The following is an 18,222-nucleotide window of genomic DNA, read 5'->3' on the forward strand; positions in this document are numbered from 1 at the left end:
TGCAGACTCTGCCCTCTAATCATTTACTTTTCTTTTTATTTGGAATTCAATATTTACTTTCATGTTTCCTAAAATACACTTAAAATCAAAGGCTGTACATATATATCATAAAATATCATAAATTATCACTATATAATTCTAGCAGTGATGTTTAATTTGTCAGTTAAATCTACCACATAGCATGGCCCCTTTCATATGTAAGATTCCCAGGGCGTCTAATATAAGTCATAAGGTCTGAAACCAGGCCAACAGATGGATTTTCAAAACACCCTGAGCCACAGCTGACAGTTTGTGTTAGCATCAGATTAATAACTGATAGCCCGGTTAATACAGTGAGCCATCACTAAGGTTCATTTGCTCAGTTACTTATCTTGCAACTTCCCCTAATTCAAGCAGATGTAAAAAAATAAGCTGGGAGTTCCAACTATTAGCTCTCTTTCATTTTTATTTGGGCATAACAATGAAATTTCAAATACTTTCTTTTTAGTAGACAGGTTTCATCAGGGAAACTTTCTTACAGGTTTCATCAAGAAAACCTGTAAGAAGAAAACTATTAGATTACAAAAAGGAACAAGACTGAGTTGAAATACAATATTCTACCATGTCAAAGGTTCTGCTTTTCAAGAACATTATGATTTCTAGGTAGGATGACTTAAGTCTCAGTTAAACCAGGATACTCTTGGTTTTCTTCTAACTCAGCAAAGTACACTTCCAAGGGTACCATTTGGATGACAAATTACATGGTCACACAACTTATATGCCATAGAGTAAATAATTAAATACCTTGCACTCAGCTCTTCTTAAATTACATGATAATTTTGAACAGGGAAGATGTCTAGCCGCTAAAGTTTTCAAGTGAAAAAACAATGTACAGTTCCCCTAGGTGATAAACTTTTTACTTTTTCTTCTTCTAACATGCTTGAAACAGATTCACCTTAATCAATCTAAGCAGAAATGAAATTTTCTTAATCATTTCCCTGTCAGCCTGTGCAAAAGAAAACAAGACAAAAATTTTTGGCCCTGCCCACCACAAAAGAGGCATTCCTATATTCCTATAAAATATAAATTTCACATAATATGATTTTAACATATCATTTCACATAGATATGCTATTGTCAGTCTTGGGTATTTTTCTACTTGTCACATTTTTAACCAGAGGATGCTAAAATGGAAATTTAAAATAAGGGATGAGCAAAAAAATTAAGGAGAGAGGAATCAAACCAGTTTATATTTTATAGAGAGATAACCGAGTAGCCATCAAAATTAATCTGTTCAAAGAAATGGTTGGAAATATTGATCAAAATTAAGCTTGGAGATTTGTCTGAGGAATAAATTTTTTTCACAGTTTTCTTGGATACATGAACTGAAGCAGAAGTTCTTAAATGTTTTGGCCTCAAGACTCTATTACACTGTTAATAATTATCTACAATCTCTCTCTACTAAGAGCTTTTGTTTATTTGGTATATTTACTACATTAGAAATTAAAAGATTTTTAAGTGTATTTCATTCTTTTCAAAATATCAATGATAAATTCACTACATATATAATGTCATCACAAATGTTTTGTGAAAATAACTTTTTAATTAAAAATTTTAGTGAGATGAATGGCATTATTTTACATTCTTGTGACTTTCTTTAATGTGTGGCTTAATCAAAGACAGATTTATCCTCATATCTGTTTCTGCATTCAATCTGTTGCAATATGTTGTTTCATTTGAAGTCTAAGAAAAATCCAACCTCACAGAGAAGTATATTTGGAAAAGGGAGGAGAGAAACTGTGGACATTCTTCTTTGATATTACACTGCAACTCGACAAGTTGCAACGTTGACTCTTAAAAGGGATCAATAAATTTATATACTCTTTACAGTCAAATCTTTTGGTCTATCTTCAGTATAAATGGATCTTTTATCCACACAAGTCTTTGTAACAGCACGCATCAGTCATTTTAAAAATACAAATTCACTGGTTACAAAGATTCCCCATATTTTGACATATTTCATCACATACCATCAAAAAATTCATTAATATCACATCTTCTTACTAGGAAAGTCTTCATGGGTTACAAAGAGGAGTAAGTAAACGTCTGAGGGAAAGGAAATTTTCAGTATCTTGATGATGATATTGGTTTTACAGGTGCATACATATGTTAAAAACTCATCAACTTATACACTTTCAGTTCAGTTCAGTTCAGTTCAGTTCAGCTCAGTCGTGTCCGACTCTTTGCAACCCCATGAATCACAGCACACCAGGCCTCCCTGTCCATCACCAACTTCTGGAGTTTACTCAAACTCATGCCCATCTAAATAGGTACAAATTTTGAGTATAAGTTACACCTCAAATTTGCCTGCAGTGCAAGAGACCCAGGTTCGATCCCTGGGTTGGGAAGATCCCCTGGAGAAGGAAATGGCAACCCACTCCAGTATCCTTGCCTGGAAAATCTCATGGACAGAGAAGCCTGGTGGGCTGCAGTCCATGGGGTCACAAAGAGTCAGGCATGACTGAGCGACCAACACTTAACACTAACACTTATACCTCAAAAGAGTAAAAACAAAGTTTGATGGATAAAAACAACCTGGAAAATCGAGTTCCTTATTCTACTCTGTTCTCTACTTTTCCATATAAAATTTTCCACTAAAAAAAAGTGGGGAAGTCTTTTAAGTTTAGGAATCTGTCTACTCACAGTAATAGATTAGCTTTCTTAAATTTTTATTATTGTCTGAAAGCTTGAATTTTATTATTAGCAGTAAACCATGTCAGTTTTCCTTGATGTGACAGGTTTATTTCTTTTCAAGAAAATGCCAAATACCCAAATGTGAAAACAAAAAATGTCTAAGGGTCCTTTTTCAAGAAAAAATGGTGTTCCATGAAGGGAAGTGGCTACTTTAGCTTGCAGCTTAAACAACCACACTGTGCTTTTTCTTGAGTCAACCTCCCACTTCAGTATATGGAGGTGCTTTATGAGCACCTCTCATTTTTGTTACATAAATATTAAAAAGATACATTCTCCAAGGTTGAGATTAAATACAGTTAATAATTATTACTACTCAGCAAGAACATTCTTAAGTTAAATTGACTTTTTTTTTTCGCAACTGCTTTAATTCACACTGGTCACCCACTGTTTTACCCACCAATGCTACTGCACTATCAGTGTAAATCTAAACTCCAAAAGAAAAGGCAAATAATATCTTGGTATTATTATAAAAATGGTTTTGCCCTCACACAGACCCTGAAAGCATCTCAGGGCCTGCCAGGGATCCGTGGGTCAATTCTTTGAGAACTACTGAACTAAAGTCATTTTAAAAGAGTTTAAAGCTCAACAAAAGTATAACCTTACAAATTATTAGACTATTAAATCACTCAGAAGATAAGCACAATGAAACACATTTTTACTAATAAAAATAAATGATTTGATGAGAAAAAAAAACAGATATTTACACAAATATATTTTGCCAATACCCCTACCTACTAAGTAGACCTTTAAGTGGGTGTATGACATTTTAGCAATATAAACACTTTCAAATTAAACATTTTAGAAATTTATTACTTATCACTTAAATGACAAAGGCTCAGATTTAAGGATTCTAGAAAGCTCAAAGATTGCTGTCCTAGCTATGCTTCTCACCCAAGGAAGAAAAACTGCTGACCTCCCTCTCCCTCCCACTCCTGACCGGTCAATCAATTGGTCAATTACAGTGACATGACCTTCCATAGAGAAGATCCCCATGCTTACATACCAAACCGGGCAAGAGCCAGGGCTTTGGGAGCTCGGCCTTGGCTGCGAATGGTAAATGAGCACTTAAGATTAGGACTCCAAAGTCACATCTGAGGGTCTCCTTGGACATAACCCCCAAAAGTCCTTTTCTTTGGCTGAACCACCACCTACACAGGACCAACGGGAATCACTGGATGGACCACGACAAGCCTTTTAAGACTGACAAGACTGGCCTGAGCTGTCTAGGTCTTTTAACAGTGATTCTCAAAGAGCAGGGACATCTGGATAGAATAAATTTATTGACTCAACTCACCCAGAATTCTCCCTAGTGTTTCAGCCCGTAAAATCTGAGTCTGGGGTCTTGTTAGTCTGACCGGTTTGACATTGGATACATACTGCTGACTACAGGTGTGATGACTAACCTACTGACCATGATGCTTCCCGTCTATCACATCTGCATAGGCCTGTTTGCTTCTACTCCAGCCAGCCCCCTCACTGCCTCTTCTACAGTCTGGAGCTATTTGAAGGTCTTATTTTTAAGATCCAATCTTGTGTCCTCATGTTGAGTATTAAACTCCACCCTCTTTTCATCCCACATCTATCTACTCAGTCTCCTTTATCACATATTCACTGACTTAGTATATTCAACTGCGCTTATCTCCTTTCCCACCTCCCTCACCAACTCCTCAAACACATAAACCTTCCCCATAGAGCTTCCTCAGCTAACTAGACTATAAACTCAAAGTTCCTCCTATCACTAATATGACTATTATTCCTATCACTTAATAGTATCACTAATATTACCTCTGCTCTGCCCTGCCTCCTAATGGAGCGCTTCTCTCCACTATAAACCGTACCTATTGTTCCTGGACAGTGTCCTCTCTCTACCAACCATCTCAGCCTATTTATCCAAGCCCTGAAACTCCCCATCCCCAGCTCTCCTGCAACTAAAGTTATACGCTTCTTCCACTGTGTCCTATCAAAGCCCATCATTGTTAAGGACAAAGCTCTATTCACCTACTCCTCCTCACTCTCCATTTTTAAGATGTAGTCTCAGCTCCCTAGGGACACTGTAGAATCTTAAAGACTATCTCTTACACGTCTCTGTATCTCGTGATATCCAAGAGGAGTACACACATCATACACACTCAATAACATTCATTAAATTAATGATGAGTAATTATTATTAAACTGCTGGGGTTCCCAGAAAATCATATTTGTACCTCTGCTTGCCAAAGTTATAAAGAAGTACACGGGCCTGGGGAAAAAAAACCCCTTCTGGACCTTTCCAAATTCTCCACTGCCTCCTATGAGAAATATCTGACAGCTGAAAGCAAACTAGTCTTTCCAAGCACTAAATTGCTCATCAATCTTCCAAAGGGTGTCATTTAGTCAATTACTTCCCCAAAGGAAATATAAATGGAACAGAGCTGCCAGGGGAAAATTAATATACCCAACTCCAGTAAGTAGCTCACAGAGAAGAGCTTTCACCACCCTAGGACATCTGAGCTATATTTTATCCCTGGATTCACCAGGAAGGACTAGTTTTACACTAATTTTACACTTAAAATTGTATTTTAAATGATTAATGAATGCAGTTAGGTTTGCAAGAATTTACAGCCCAATATGAAGGAAGCATATTATCAACCAAATTTTTGATGAGAATTAAAAAGTAGTACTTTTTTCTTGCTTCTGAATGTATGACTATTGCCTCCATAACCAACAAACTTCCCCCTAACACTCCACATAAAGATGCACAGTGACAGAAGTTGGAGAAGAAAATGCTCAGCATGGAAATGTAAATCAGGCCCAACAGCTGCCAGGAGATCCAAACTCAGATGCTGTCAAGAACTATAGAGGTAGTGTGACTGAGTTAAGTAGACTGTAAAACAAAGAACAAGAGTGAGGGGGTGATGAAAGGCAGCTGCTTTCAAGGTGTACCTACTACCCACCCAGGAAATCACAGCATTCAAGATCGTGATTCATGCCGATGTATGACAACATCCACTACAATATTGTAAAGTAATTAGCCTCCAACTAATAAAAATTTAAAAAAACAAAAGATCGTGAAACAGGTGTGGCCATATTTTTTGATTGTTCGAAGGCACCAGAAACCCAGATTTTTTTTAAGTAAAATTACCCCTAAATTGGCAACAATTATAAAAACAAACAAAAACCCAGTGTTAGTCCAGTATTAATACAACATGTTGTAGTTGTTTAGCCACTAAGTCATGTCTGACTCTTTTGCAACCCCATGGACTGTAGCCCACCAGGCTCATCTGCCCGTGGCATTTCCCAGGCAAGAATACTGGAGTGGGATGCCATTTCCTTCTGCAGGGGGTCTTCCCCACCCAGAGATCAAACCTGCATCTCCTGCATTAGCAGGCAGATTCTTTACAACTAGCCACCATGGGAAGCCCAAGACAACATGAAGGGTTGCTAAGTAGTGATCTTCGGAACACACAGTAAGGTTGGTGGGGTGCAAAAAAAATTCTAAAAAAAACTTCTTAAAACTGAATCTCCATTTCACACCCACTTTTAGTAACTGAATTTCTTTCTTAATCAGAGTGTCTGAGTACTTAATTAATGATCACACCAGATAGATGAAAAGCTCAAATGTAAAAATAACCCAAAAAGCAGAGGAAAATATAAATGAAAATGTATCCAATTTTTAGTTTGGAGATGACTCTAGTCACAATAATTAAAGAAATCACAGAATTTTTGTATCTATAATTTTACAAAACTAAAAACATCAAATATGAAAAATTTCTCGTGACCAAAACTGAATGCAAAATAAAACCTGGAAAATATCTGAAGCCAACATAGCAAAGGCTAATAATCTTTATTCTTAAAAAAAAAAAAAATTCTCACAAACTAGTAAGAGTTACAAGAAGAATGAAATCCAACTCCTTATGGACAAAAATAGCTTTCTGCTGCCAGTTCCTAATACAAAGCAATTACACTGTGGGACCAGGGCTGAGACATCCGCAAAACCACACATGGGGTTATAAGTGGGAAACATACACAGTTAAATGAGTTCTCAAAAAAACTTTAAAAGCACCAGAGGAAATCAAGTGCCACAAAAGACCCAACAAATAGAAGAATTCATACCCAAGGAACCGGATTGTCAAATATGATAAGAATTTTCAAAATTAATTATATTGAAATCATCAAAAAGATAAATGAAGGAATACATCCATAATCAAAGAGCCAAGCAGGAAAATATGATAAAAATCAACTGCAAATCTTGGAAATGAAGCATATAGTCACTGGTATTTTTTAAATGCCCTAAACAGTATAACTGAGACAGCTGAAAATAAAATCAGTGATTTGAAATCCAGTATTATCCAAGAATGCACCATTAACAAATTAAGATACAAAATTTGCAAATCTAAAAATTCTCTCCCCACAAAAATTCACATATATATTCACATATATACAGTTTTATGAATAATTTCAGGAGGTTCCCAGAGTTCCTGAAGCCCAAATTCTACTCTAGAATTCTGAACACAAAGTATTTCATGATCATCTGAAATCTGTCCAATTCTTTGTACACAACACAATACTGGTTTCAAGGTTCAGGAAACAGACATTATATTTGAATTAAGATCAAATTAAAGAGCAACCATACCAAATGTAAGCCAATTAAATCTGATCAAAAGAGTGAAACATCTAAAAAACACCTTTCTCCAAAGAAAGCACCCATATGGCTAAAAAGCACATGAAAAGATGCTCAACCACTAATTATTCGACCAAAACTACAAATAAGATATCACCTCACACTGGTCAGGGGGGCTCCCTGGTGGCTCAGACGGTAAAGAATCCACCTGCCATGAGGGAGACCTGGGTTCGATCCCTGGGTTGGGACGATCCCCTGGAGGAGGGCATGGCAGCCCACTCCAGTATTCTTGCCTGGAGAATTCCAAGGACAGAGGAGCCTAGTGGGTTACATTCCATGGGGTTGCAAAGAGTTGGACACGACTGAGAGACTCACTGTCACACCGGTCAGAATGGCCATCGTCAAAAATCTGTTATGCAAACAATAAATGCTGGAGAGGTTGTGGAAAAAAGAGAACACTCCTACACTGAAGGTGGGAATGTAAACTGGTACACCCACTATGAAGAACAGTATGGAGACTCGTTAAAAAACTGAAAATCCATACCATAAGATCCTGCAGCCCCATTCCTGGACATATATCAGAAGAAAACCATAATTTGAAAAGATCCATGTTCTCCAGGGTCCACAATAGCACTATTTACAATAGCCAGGACACCGAAGCAACCCAAATGTCCATCAACAGAGGAACAGATGAAGAAGACGTGGAACAGACACAATGGCTTATCACGAAGCCACAAAAAAGAGAAGGAAATGATGCCATTTGCAGGAACATGGATGGACCCAGAAATTGTCGAACTGAGTGAAGCAAGTCAGACAGAGAAAGACAAATAATCATACGACAGATATTATATGTGGAATCTAAAAAAAAGGGTACAATTGTACAAATGAACTTATCTACAAAACAGAAAGAGAGTTACAAATGTGGAAAACAAAGTGACGGTTATCAGAGGTAAGGGCAAGGGATGCATTGGGAGGTTGGGACTGACATACACACATGACTAGATATAAAATACATAACTAATAAGGAGCCATTGTACAGCATAGGGAACTCTCCTCAATATTCCGCAGTGGCTTAAATGGGCAAAGAATCTCAAAGAGTGGAGATAGATGTATATAACCGATTCACTTCACTGTACGCCTGAAACTAACACGACACTGTAGATCAACTACACTCCAATAAAAAAAATTTTTTTTAAGATAATACAAAAAAAAACCTGAACAAGGAATGAAACCCACAAAGAAAGAGTCCTGAATCCTGCCCAATATTTTCTGCTGTAAAACTCAGGTAAGATGAAGATAATCAGTAATTGTCACCAGCAGATATGACTCTAGTGTGTATTAAAATTGGTCAATGATTATAAAATAATTATCATTTTCAATGTTGACATTAATGTTCAGAATGGTAGAATACAGATTATGTGTAATAGGCAAAAACCATTTTTTAAATAATGTTAATGATCCGTATGGGGGAAATTTGAAAGAAGCTGAATTGCTCTGAATTAGAAAAGGATGAGAGATAAAGAGCTGGAGAGAAAAAGTCGAGAGAAATTGCCTAGGATAAGGGGAGTTTAAGAAGCCAAGCTGGAAAAGAGCAGTAAAAGAAAACCCAGTGAGTGGAGCAGAGTAATTAGGGGTGAGCTGAACAGAGCTGTATAATGGCAATATTGGAGATCATGCTGTGAGCTGCATGATGCAGGCCCACAATACCTTCAGTAAAATCTACATACTGCTCTTTTATAAAAAAAATAGGAGTGGGAGAGGCAATGAAGCACCGAGTTCTCCTTCAAGGTTGGTCTAAAGTAATTACAGAGAAGATATGGAAAGCTAGCCAAAATCTGTATTATGCAAGAAGGATTTAAATTTGCTTTTTACAGTGAACCTAAAAAATGTTTGGTCCGCATCAAAACTTTGATGGAAGCCAGCTCTCTTACAGAGGTTCTGAAAACAAAAAAGTCTTCCTTAAAACACACTTGACATGTTTCAGAACAAAGAATTCAAAGGACATACTGAATATCTTCCGTTTAAGAGGGCTAAGATCTTTGGAAAGTAAAATGGCTTCTCTGATGAGAATTTAGAAATAAAATTGTCTTCCTGAACATTTTAAAAATACTTTCTGTATAAAGATTCTTTCAGGATGTATATTTCCATAGGTTTTCTTCAAGCTGACCTTGATGGTGGAGAGAAAGTACCTTGGTTGAAGATCCTTCAGATATTTAGATACATGTTTTTATCTTCTCTATTTTCACGTCACTTAAAAAGTATACAAATGATGTCGTCTTGAAGTTCACAATTTTATAAGAAGATTGCCCAGCTTGAAATAGTAAATTTCAGTCACAACAGATCAGGTTCCTTTGAAAGGCAGCCACATTGCAAACGAGAAATACCCCTGTTCCAGTTTTTCACATTCTTCTTTTGGTGTACATGCTCTGTACTTGAAAACATAACTGTGTATGAATCTGTCTCATCACAAGCCATCTCCCTCATAAGATGACAGAGCATTTATGCATGAATCTTGGTCTCCCCTCAAAACATGTTTCTCTTAAGGAAGACATTGAAAGACAAGTTTTCAATCTCTGCAGGCCACCTATGCTTTTTCTTCTCAGAGTGAAACTTTCTGGCCTGGCACATTCTATTCCTAATTAAAAGCAGCAAAGATGAAAATACCTGGCATAGAAGACTGTGATCATAAAGGCCTTCACTGATGAAAACGCTTTCTTCATATTCACAAAATAAAATTACACCGAAATGAATTTTGAATCAACATTTCAAGACTTCATGATGATTATATTTTAAAGCACAGAAGTATAAAAACTATGGGTACTAAAATCTTGACTGATAAATATAAATATTGAATGTGTTCCACAAAATTTTTAATGTATTATTGTCAAAACATAATGTTTAGGAAAATATGTCACTGAGAAAAACATACAACATTAACATTTGCCAAAACAAAATGACGCTGAAGAAATCAAAACCAAAGATAATAATTTTTAAATGCCACTCACCAATCACAATTGAAGACTCACAGTGATAATAGCCACTACTTTGCTTTTTCTTCAGCATGGAGCAAAGATCTATATAATGTGCCACTTCTTCTCCAAATCTATGGCTGATAAATTTTTCATACAGTTTGGGGTCTATTTTTTTCACTCCCTTGAAATGACAAGACAAAATCACATCAATCAATTATTTCATTTAGGCAACCAGTTCGTATCTTTATCACTTTCTTAGAACCTGACAGTACATTTTGATATGCAGTGCTGCCTACTGGCATCTGAAAATGGATACCACAAAATTGCTGTAAAGTTGTTTTTAAAGTCTCTCTGCCTGGAATGAGTTGTATTTTTTTTTAACTGAAGAGTGTTGAGCAAAAATAATAAGGTATACCAAGTTGAAATCTGAGATATCAAGGAAAGAGTAATCATTTCCAATGACAATGGAGAAATGGGAGAATTTTTCAGTGACATGGAACGTAACGTTTTATAGTGTGTAGAATGTAACGTTTGCATCCATTAATAAATGAATGTAATTTTTAAACTCCTTATGGAAGAATCATCTGAAAGGCAATTAAAGGCCATTCCAACTGGAGTCAATAGGTCTTTCAGGTTTTTCTCTACCTGCCCCTCCTGATTCTGTGTGCTTCCACAGCAGAAAGAGGGCCTGTTGTTGAAAAATTAGTAACTTGCTAGTTCCCCCAAACACGGGAAAGAATGCCTCCCTCTCCCCTCACTATACATGGTCCTATACCTGCCTCACAGTCCCAAAACACAGTCATCGAGATGAAGATATAGTACTTTACAGGGCAAGTTTACTAGCTGGCCATGTCCAAACTTTTCCTTTAAATGTATATATATGTATATATGTTTACATTGCCCTGGAAATACCTGTCATTTCTAAAACTCAGAAAATATAAAGAATATAGGAAAAAAAAGAAAATGAAAACTCATTCATGACCCTGTTATTTATATATTAATAAAATACATTAACCCTGTGGTATATATATCCTTCAAGTATTTCTCTATGTATGTATATTATTTTCAAATTATACTTATGTAAATCCTACTAAAGTATAATTAGAATATGTACTCTTTTTATTCACAAAAATCACAAAAAAATTTTAAATGCAGATATAAAAAAAACTTAAAATCACTCCAAACTACTACTAAAATTTTATGTATTTTATTTTTCCTATGCATGAGTTGTACCATGAGTACTATTTGATAATCAGCTTTTTTCAGTTAATATGTCATATTGATAAGTAATAAATGTGAAAGTATTTTTTATATTTTCATAGTATTCCATTGTATGGAGATATAATTTATTCACTCAATTCTTTATTGTTGAACATGTCGGGGAGTGAGGATCCCACATGCCTCAGCCAAAAAAAAAAAAAGATATATATATATATATATATATATATAGAACATGTTTTTGTTGAGATATGTGTTTCAACTGAGCTCCTGATCTTTCCTAAGCACTTCACCCAGACTTCCCCACCTCAGGTAACAGCAACCATGTTCGACTTGATCAGGCTGAAAACCTGGGGGCCATCCTTGAGTCTCCTCTTTCCCTTAGCCCTACTTCCCAATCCTATCATGTTGGCTCTGCCTTCAAAACACACCCAGTTCTCCCCACACCCCTGCCACCTCTGACCAAGCACTTCCGTTTCTTTCACCTGGGTTATCCCAAAAGCTTCCTGACTGTTTTCCCACTGTTTTCTCTTTGGAAGTCAAAGTGATCCTAAGAAAACATACACCCAGATCATGTCATCCCCTGTTCAAAATTCTCCAAAGGGTCTCCCTTTCTCTCAGAGGAGCCAACCTGCCCCAGGCAGCCTGCAGGGCCCTGATCTGCCGTCCCTGGGCCTCGGGGTCTCATGCCCACCACTCTCAGCAGCCTCCCCAACCTCCTCGCGCGCCCGTGAGCAAGCCCGGCAGAGCCTGGCTCACAGCGCCTGTGCTGCGTCTCCCCGCTTCCTGAGATGCTCCTCCCCCAGACACCTTCATCGTCCATCCCCATCCATTAACTCTCTGCTCAAATATTACTTTCTTAATAGGGCTTCACTTTTTATATAAAAAGGTGCCTAAGAATTGATGCTTTTGAACTGAGATGCAAGAAAAGATTCTTCAGAGCCCCTTGGACAGCAAGGAAATCAAACCAGTCAATCCTAAGAGAAATCAACCCTGAATGCTCAATGGAAGGACTGATGCTGAAGCTGAAGCTCCAATACTCTGGCCACCTGATGCAAAGAGCTGACTCACTGGAAAAGACCCTGATGCTGGGAGGGATTGAAGGCAGAGGAGAAGAGGACGGCAGATGATGAGATGGTTGGATAGCATCACCGACTCAAAGGACACGAACTTGGGCAAACTCCAGGAGATAGTGAGGGGCAGCGAGGCCTGGTGGGCTGCAGTCCATAGAGTTGTAAAGAGCCAGATACGACTTAGCAACTGAACAACAACAGGGCTTCGCTTAACCACGCATTCCCTCCTCCCCCAGCAGTCCTCCCAAATCCTATCTTTCTCCCCCATACATACTTATGTTTCTCCATAGCACTTACCATCTTCTCACATACTATGTAGTTCATGTTTATGTTCAGTCTGTCTTTAGCTGTCTCTCTCCATTAGAATTGGAGAAGGAAATGGTAACCCACTCCAGTATTCTTGCCTGGAGAATCCCATGGACGGAGGAGCCTGGTGGGCTACAGTCCACGGGGTCACAAAGAGGTGGATACAACTGAGCGACTTCACTTTCTTTTCTTTTTCTCCATTAGAAAAGGAGCTCCACAAAAGGATTTCTGTCTGATTTTTATCCTCTGAAATATCCTCAGTCCTTTATAGCTTATGGGCTTCCCTTATAGCTTAGTCAGTAAAAAAATCTGCCTGCAATGCAGGAGACCCGGGTTCAATTCCTAGGTTGGGAAGATCCCCTGGCGAAGGAAAGAGCAACCTACTCCAGCATACTTGCCTGGAGAATCCCATGGATAGTGGAGCCTGGCAGGCTAGAGTCCACGGGGTCACAAGAGTCGGACATGACTTAGTGACTAAACCAGCACCACCATCCTCAGTCCCTAGAACAGCACTTGACATGAATCAGGGTTCGATAAATAACTGTCACAAATGCAAAGGATAAAGTTTCAAGAAGAGGATCATTGACAACATCAAATGCTATTCATCCAGAGTTCAGCAAGAAAGAAAATGAATGGATTTCTTTTGATCTGGTGAGCAGATTGGATTCTGGTGAGCAGAAGGCAGTGAGGAACAGCGGAGCCTAATGCCGAGGGTCAGCCAGTGCACGAGTGCATGCACTCCTGTGCAAGTCCTGGCCTGGCCACTCCCCAGCCACCTGGCTTCATTTCAGGTTCCTCATCTGTAAAATGAGGCTAACACTCATACCTACCTCTAAGTGCTATATGCACTAAATGAGTCGATTTATAAAAGTGCTTAAAACAGTGAAATATGGTAAATGCTATAATATATTATAGACAATTATTAGTAGCAAAGACTAGTGAAAATCATAGGCAAGATCTTGGGGGCGGGGGGGGAAGTTCTGAGTAAATGGAAACTGACCATCTTATTTCTCTTTCAAATGCTTTTTCATTTGTGTGTGTTTGTGTGGGGATGGGATGGGGAAAGGGTGTCATTCATTCCCTTTGAACAGACAAAAGATTAGTGATAACTTAGCAGAAAAATCAAGACCTTCAGTTTTCAAGATACCATTGCCAGCATTGTATGGCCACTATAATCTCCATTTCAGTTTTGTAAGATGTCATTATTTTTTTTAAATAAGGAATAGAGGAAACATAAAAGTTACTCTAATCTGTTAGGCTAATTAATTTAATTTTAGCAAAAAGTAAGTACCAACTGTTTTGCAAGAATTCTCCACAGATGACTTCCAACATGAATCTTAAGGAGCTATTTTTCACTGGAGAGTGAAATGAACTTAGTTCTTTTAACCCATAACTTACAGAGAGAGCTGTGGTTCAAAGAGGCAGGAGAACTTAGGATGCACTAAAGTTATATGCTCTGATCAGAAAATATCTTCAATAATAAAAGTATCCAGAACAGATGCTGTGTCTGGTAGATAATATTAGCATGGTCCTTGTTCTCCAGGGAATTTTTTGTTTGACAATATATTTTGCAGGACTTTTTTTAGGCTCTTTTGTTCCTTGGAAATATATTTCTTTTCTAGTAAAATCTATGTGAATTAGTTTCACTATCCAGCTGGTATTTCTCCTTCATAATAAGGAAATGACTTTCATTCAAAGAAAATAAACAAGTACATCAAAATTGGGTATCTATAGAGTAAGACTAAGCAGCCTCTAATTTTCCAAATGGATACACTGGGTTGCCAAACTAGTACCAGAGACATCAGACTGGAAAGCTATATTTTAAAGCTAAAAAGGATGGTTTTCAGGTTTTGGACCACAAATTAGTCTTTGCTTCCCTTCTTCATAGGCCAGACCCTTTCCAAGGCACCTCATCATTTAAAGAAAAGATGGAAGTTTAACATGCTGTTGTTGTTGAGTCTTTAAGTCATGTCAGACTATTTATGACCCCATGGACTTAGCCCACCAGGCTCCTGTCCATGGGACTTCCCAGGCAAGAATACTGGAGTGGGTTGCCATTTCCTTCTCCAGCAGATCTTCCCCACCCAGGGATGGAACCTAGGTCTCCTGCATTACAGGCGGATTCTTTACCATCTGAGCCACCAGGGAAGCCCATAACATATTAGGAGAGCGCAAAGAAAAGCCTCAAGAATGGTTAGAGGCAGGAAAATCTGACCTGTAAAGGCTGAGAGAGTTGGCATTCTTTCAAACAACCTGTAGGGTATCTTCAACAAAACCATGCTAAGGGTGCTACATCCTGGAATGCTGAATATGCCTGGTGACTGTCTAGTACGATGCTTGAAAATTATTTTTGCGTTGGACCTAACAGGAACAGGGTGTATTTTTAAGGCTTTGTATTGATAACTGTAACCAATATAACTGACTTATCAATTATACATCATAACACTGAAGGAGAAAATAGGAATTTAAAGACAGAATGTCACACTTTGAAACAATAAATTAGTGGCAAGAACATCAAACAAAATTTTTTCAAGACTATCTTAATTAATCATCAGAAATGACTGAAGTTTCACTTCCCTTTGGTCTAGTTTCGGGAATAGTTTAGGGAGAATTATCAGTTATGTTCACAGTCACATGATAATTCCTGATACAGTGGACCATGAAACTCGGAGGAACTTCATTCTTGATTGTTACCTGGCACCCAAACAGTCAATAGGAAAAATGCCATTGAGTGTAAGTATTTTTAGAATCGTCTGACAGCTGCTTCTGATAAGTCATGGAAATTATTTACTCGGGAAGCAGTCATCAATATCATTTAAATTTAGTTAAATGATGTGCAAAATTTAGTATGCACCAAAGAGGGCTCAGTCTTATACTCCTATGCATCCATCTCTATTTTCAATATAGGAACTAAACAGCCACAAAATAAGAAAATTCATATTAGTTAACAATCTGAATGCGAAAATCATTCAGCTAAGGTTCTGAAAGATAAAATACTTATTATTCAAGTTTAGTTTCTACAACAAAGTTACTGTGATCAGAAAAGCAATGGGATGCCAGTTTTGTTAAGAAGGTAATTTTTTTGTAATAAAAGATAATTTCATATTGTTACTTGTTATCTTATTATAATAACTACAACTCCCATGATGCAAAAATGAACAGGCTACGTATCAGACAAAAAAAAAAACGTGTCCTTATGAGGTTAAGTTTGATATTCCTGGAGCCCTGTTATTTTCCAATAGTTTATTTCTGTCACCCAGCAGCTATGAAAGATATGCATGTTTTCTGTGATAATGGCATGAAATCAAAATTCAAGATGCAAATTAAGACCCAATCCAAACCAGCCTGTCATTTTAGGCATCAGCTGATAAAAGAATGGTAATCTTTTATGTTCATTTTCATGAGTGATAAAAAATTACATATTTTTAGTGATATGATACCAGTTAGAAAACTAAACTTATTTTTTAAGTGGTTTTTTCAGTGACTTTCTATTTCCCAGAGAGCCTACACATTTTCTTTTTTTTAATATTTATTCATTTCTCTGTTTATTTATTTTGCTGTGCCAAATTTTAGTTGCAGCATGCACAATCTAGTTCCCTGGCCAGGAATTGAACCCATGCCCCCTGCATTGGAAACATGGAGTCTTAGACACTAGACCATCAGCGAAAGTCTCTAAAATTATTCTTAATGATCACTACTCCTAGTGAAAAGTTACATATTGGTGATTCAAAGTTATAAAAAGATTTTCTATCCACAAGGGGCTTCCCTGAAGCAAATCTTACTTTACAATTCTCAATGACTCCGTCTCTTGGCAAAACGACATTTTTCACGTATCTGTACTGTTTTACTTCCATTTTTCCCCGGATACAAACACTTGATGACCTTCTCGTTGGTTACGGCCTTCCCCTCAGCCCCTCTCAGGGGGGATAACGGGGACCCCGCCCACTCAGGCTCAGTCCATCCCAGCCTGTTCAGGCCAGGGACAGAAAGACATGAGGAGTCCCTACCGCACGGCCAGTGGACTCTCGAATAGCATGGTGGTTTCAGATCAAGCCTAGCATCCCTGGCTGAGAACTGCCTTGCAGCTTTCCTATCTCCTCCTCCTGCTGCTCTCAGCCAGCCTGTCAGCCTAGGCTGTGCCTGGCCCCCCTGTCTAGCAATGCCTATTTCCTACCTGGCTGGGGCCCTAACACCCTGCCTCAGGCCTGTCAGTAACTTCAGAGATGAAAAAATTAACGAGTGATGGGAAATAGAAAAAACAGTTCTACTTTGCTCATTGTTCTGTACCAATCTGAAAAAAAAATGATGCTTTCTATCGTCAGTTTAACAATATGAGAAAATACTTACATAGTATTTACTATGTACAGGCACTACTCTAAGAACTTATTAGCTTGTTTAATAATTGCAATATTAAATTACAATTTAATTGCAATTAAATTTAATTTAATTTAAATTTGAGACTAGTATCATTAGTATCCTCCAATAAGGAAACTGATTCACAGAGAAATCAGGTCACTTACTGAAGAACACACAGCTAGTAAGAGGGAGAGCTTGGATTCAGATTCAGGGTAAGTGGAGAATACAAATAAACTGAAAAAGAACAGAATGATAATATTCAAGCTCTTTCACTATTTAAAAGATTAAAATTCTAAGAATACTAATCATTCTTAAGATATAATCATATATACTATCATATTGCTAAAACCAATGTGAAAATTGCTTTGAGAATTTCTAGCATCTAAAACACCTACATTTAATATGCTGCATTAGTATTAATAAATAAAGTGATAATTATACATCCACAGTAAATGAATTTCATAAAGGCAGATGACAAACAGTCCGTAATGTTACTTACACACAGTAAAAATTATCCAAAGTATCCAGACTGTAAGAAGAGTTCTTCTACTGCTAACATGCAAATAATCAACTAAAACACTGGCAGAGATTATCTGCATTTTTTAAACCAGCTGTTTGTTTGAGCATCCAGTATTTCTCAGTTCTTCTTTTTAAGTTACTTAATGCTGGAGCATCTATGCATCTCACCATGAGGCTTTTCAGAGAGGTCATCCCCTTAATCCCTCTATTTATATACTTGCATTTAGCACTACCGCTTTGTTTAATCTTGAGGCTTTAGAGAAAGAAAAAGTAGGAACTCTTTACCCCAGCATTATGTCTAACATTTACAATATTGCACCTTTCAGCAAGTAATAAGTGGAAACAAAGCCACTAGAGCTATGTTTTGAATCTACTGTTGACACCTCCTTCTCGCGGTCCTAACACTGAGAAGAGATGGATGTTCCTTGGGGGTATCAAGTGGCAAG

The 18,222-nt window shown here is 37.5% G+C and overlaps 1 protein-coding gene across 2 annotated transcripts in view; it reads right to left on the bottom strand.

The window, feature by feature from the left end:
• Nucleotides 1-18,222, bottom strand: part of AKAP7 (A-kinase anchoring protein 7) — a 126,293-nt gene that overhangs the window by 46,540 nt on the left and 61,531 nt on the right. For both annotated transcript variants that reach the window (XM_070461719.1, XM_070461720.1), the window contains exon 7: nucleotides 10,338-10,485. In XM_070461719.1, coding sequence (XP_070317820.1) covers nucleotides 10,338-10,485 — 148 coding nt within the window. The remainder of the gene's footprint in view (nucleotides 1-10,337; nucleotides 10,486-18,222) is intronic.

Source organism: Odocoileus virginianus, chromosome 34 (assembly GCF_023699985.2).
Source record: "Odocoileus virginianus isolate 20LAN1187 ecotype Illinois chromosome 34, Ovbor_1.2, whole genome shotgun sequence".
Taxonomy (NCBI): domain Eukaryota; kingdom Metazoa; phylum Chordata; class Mammalia; order Artiodactyla; family Cervidae; genus Odocoileus; species Odocoileus virginianus.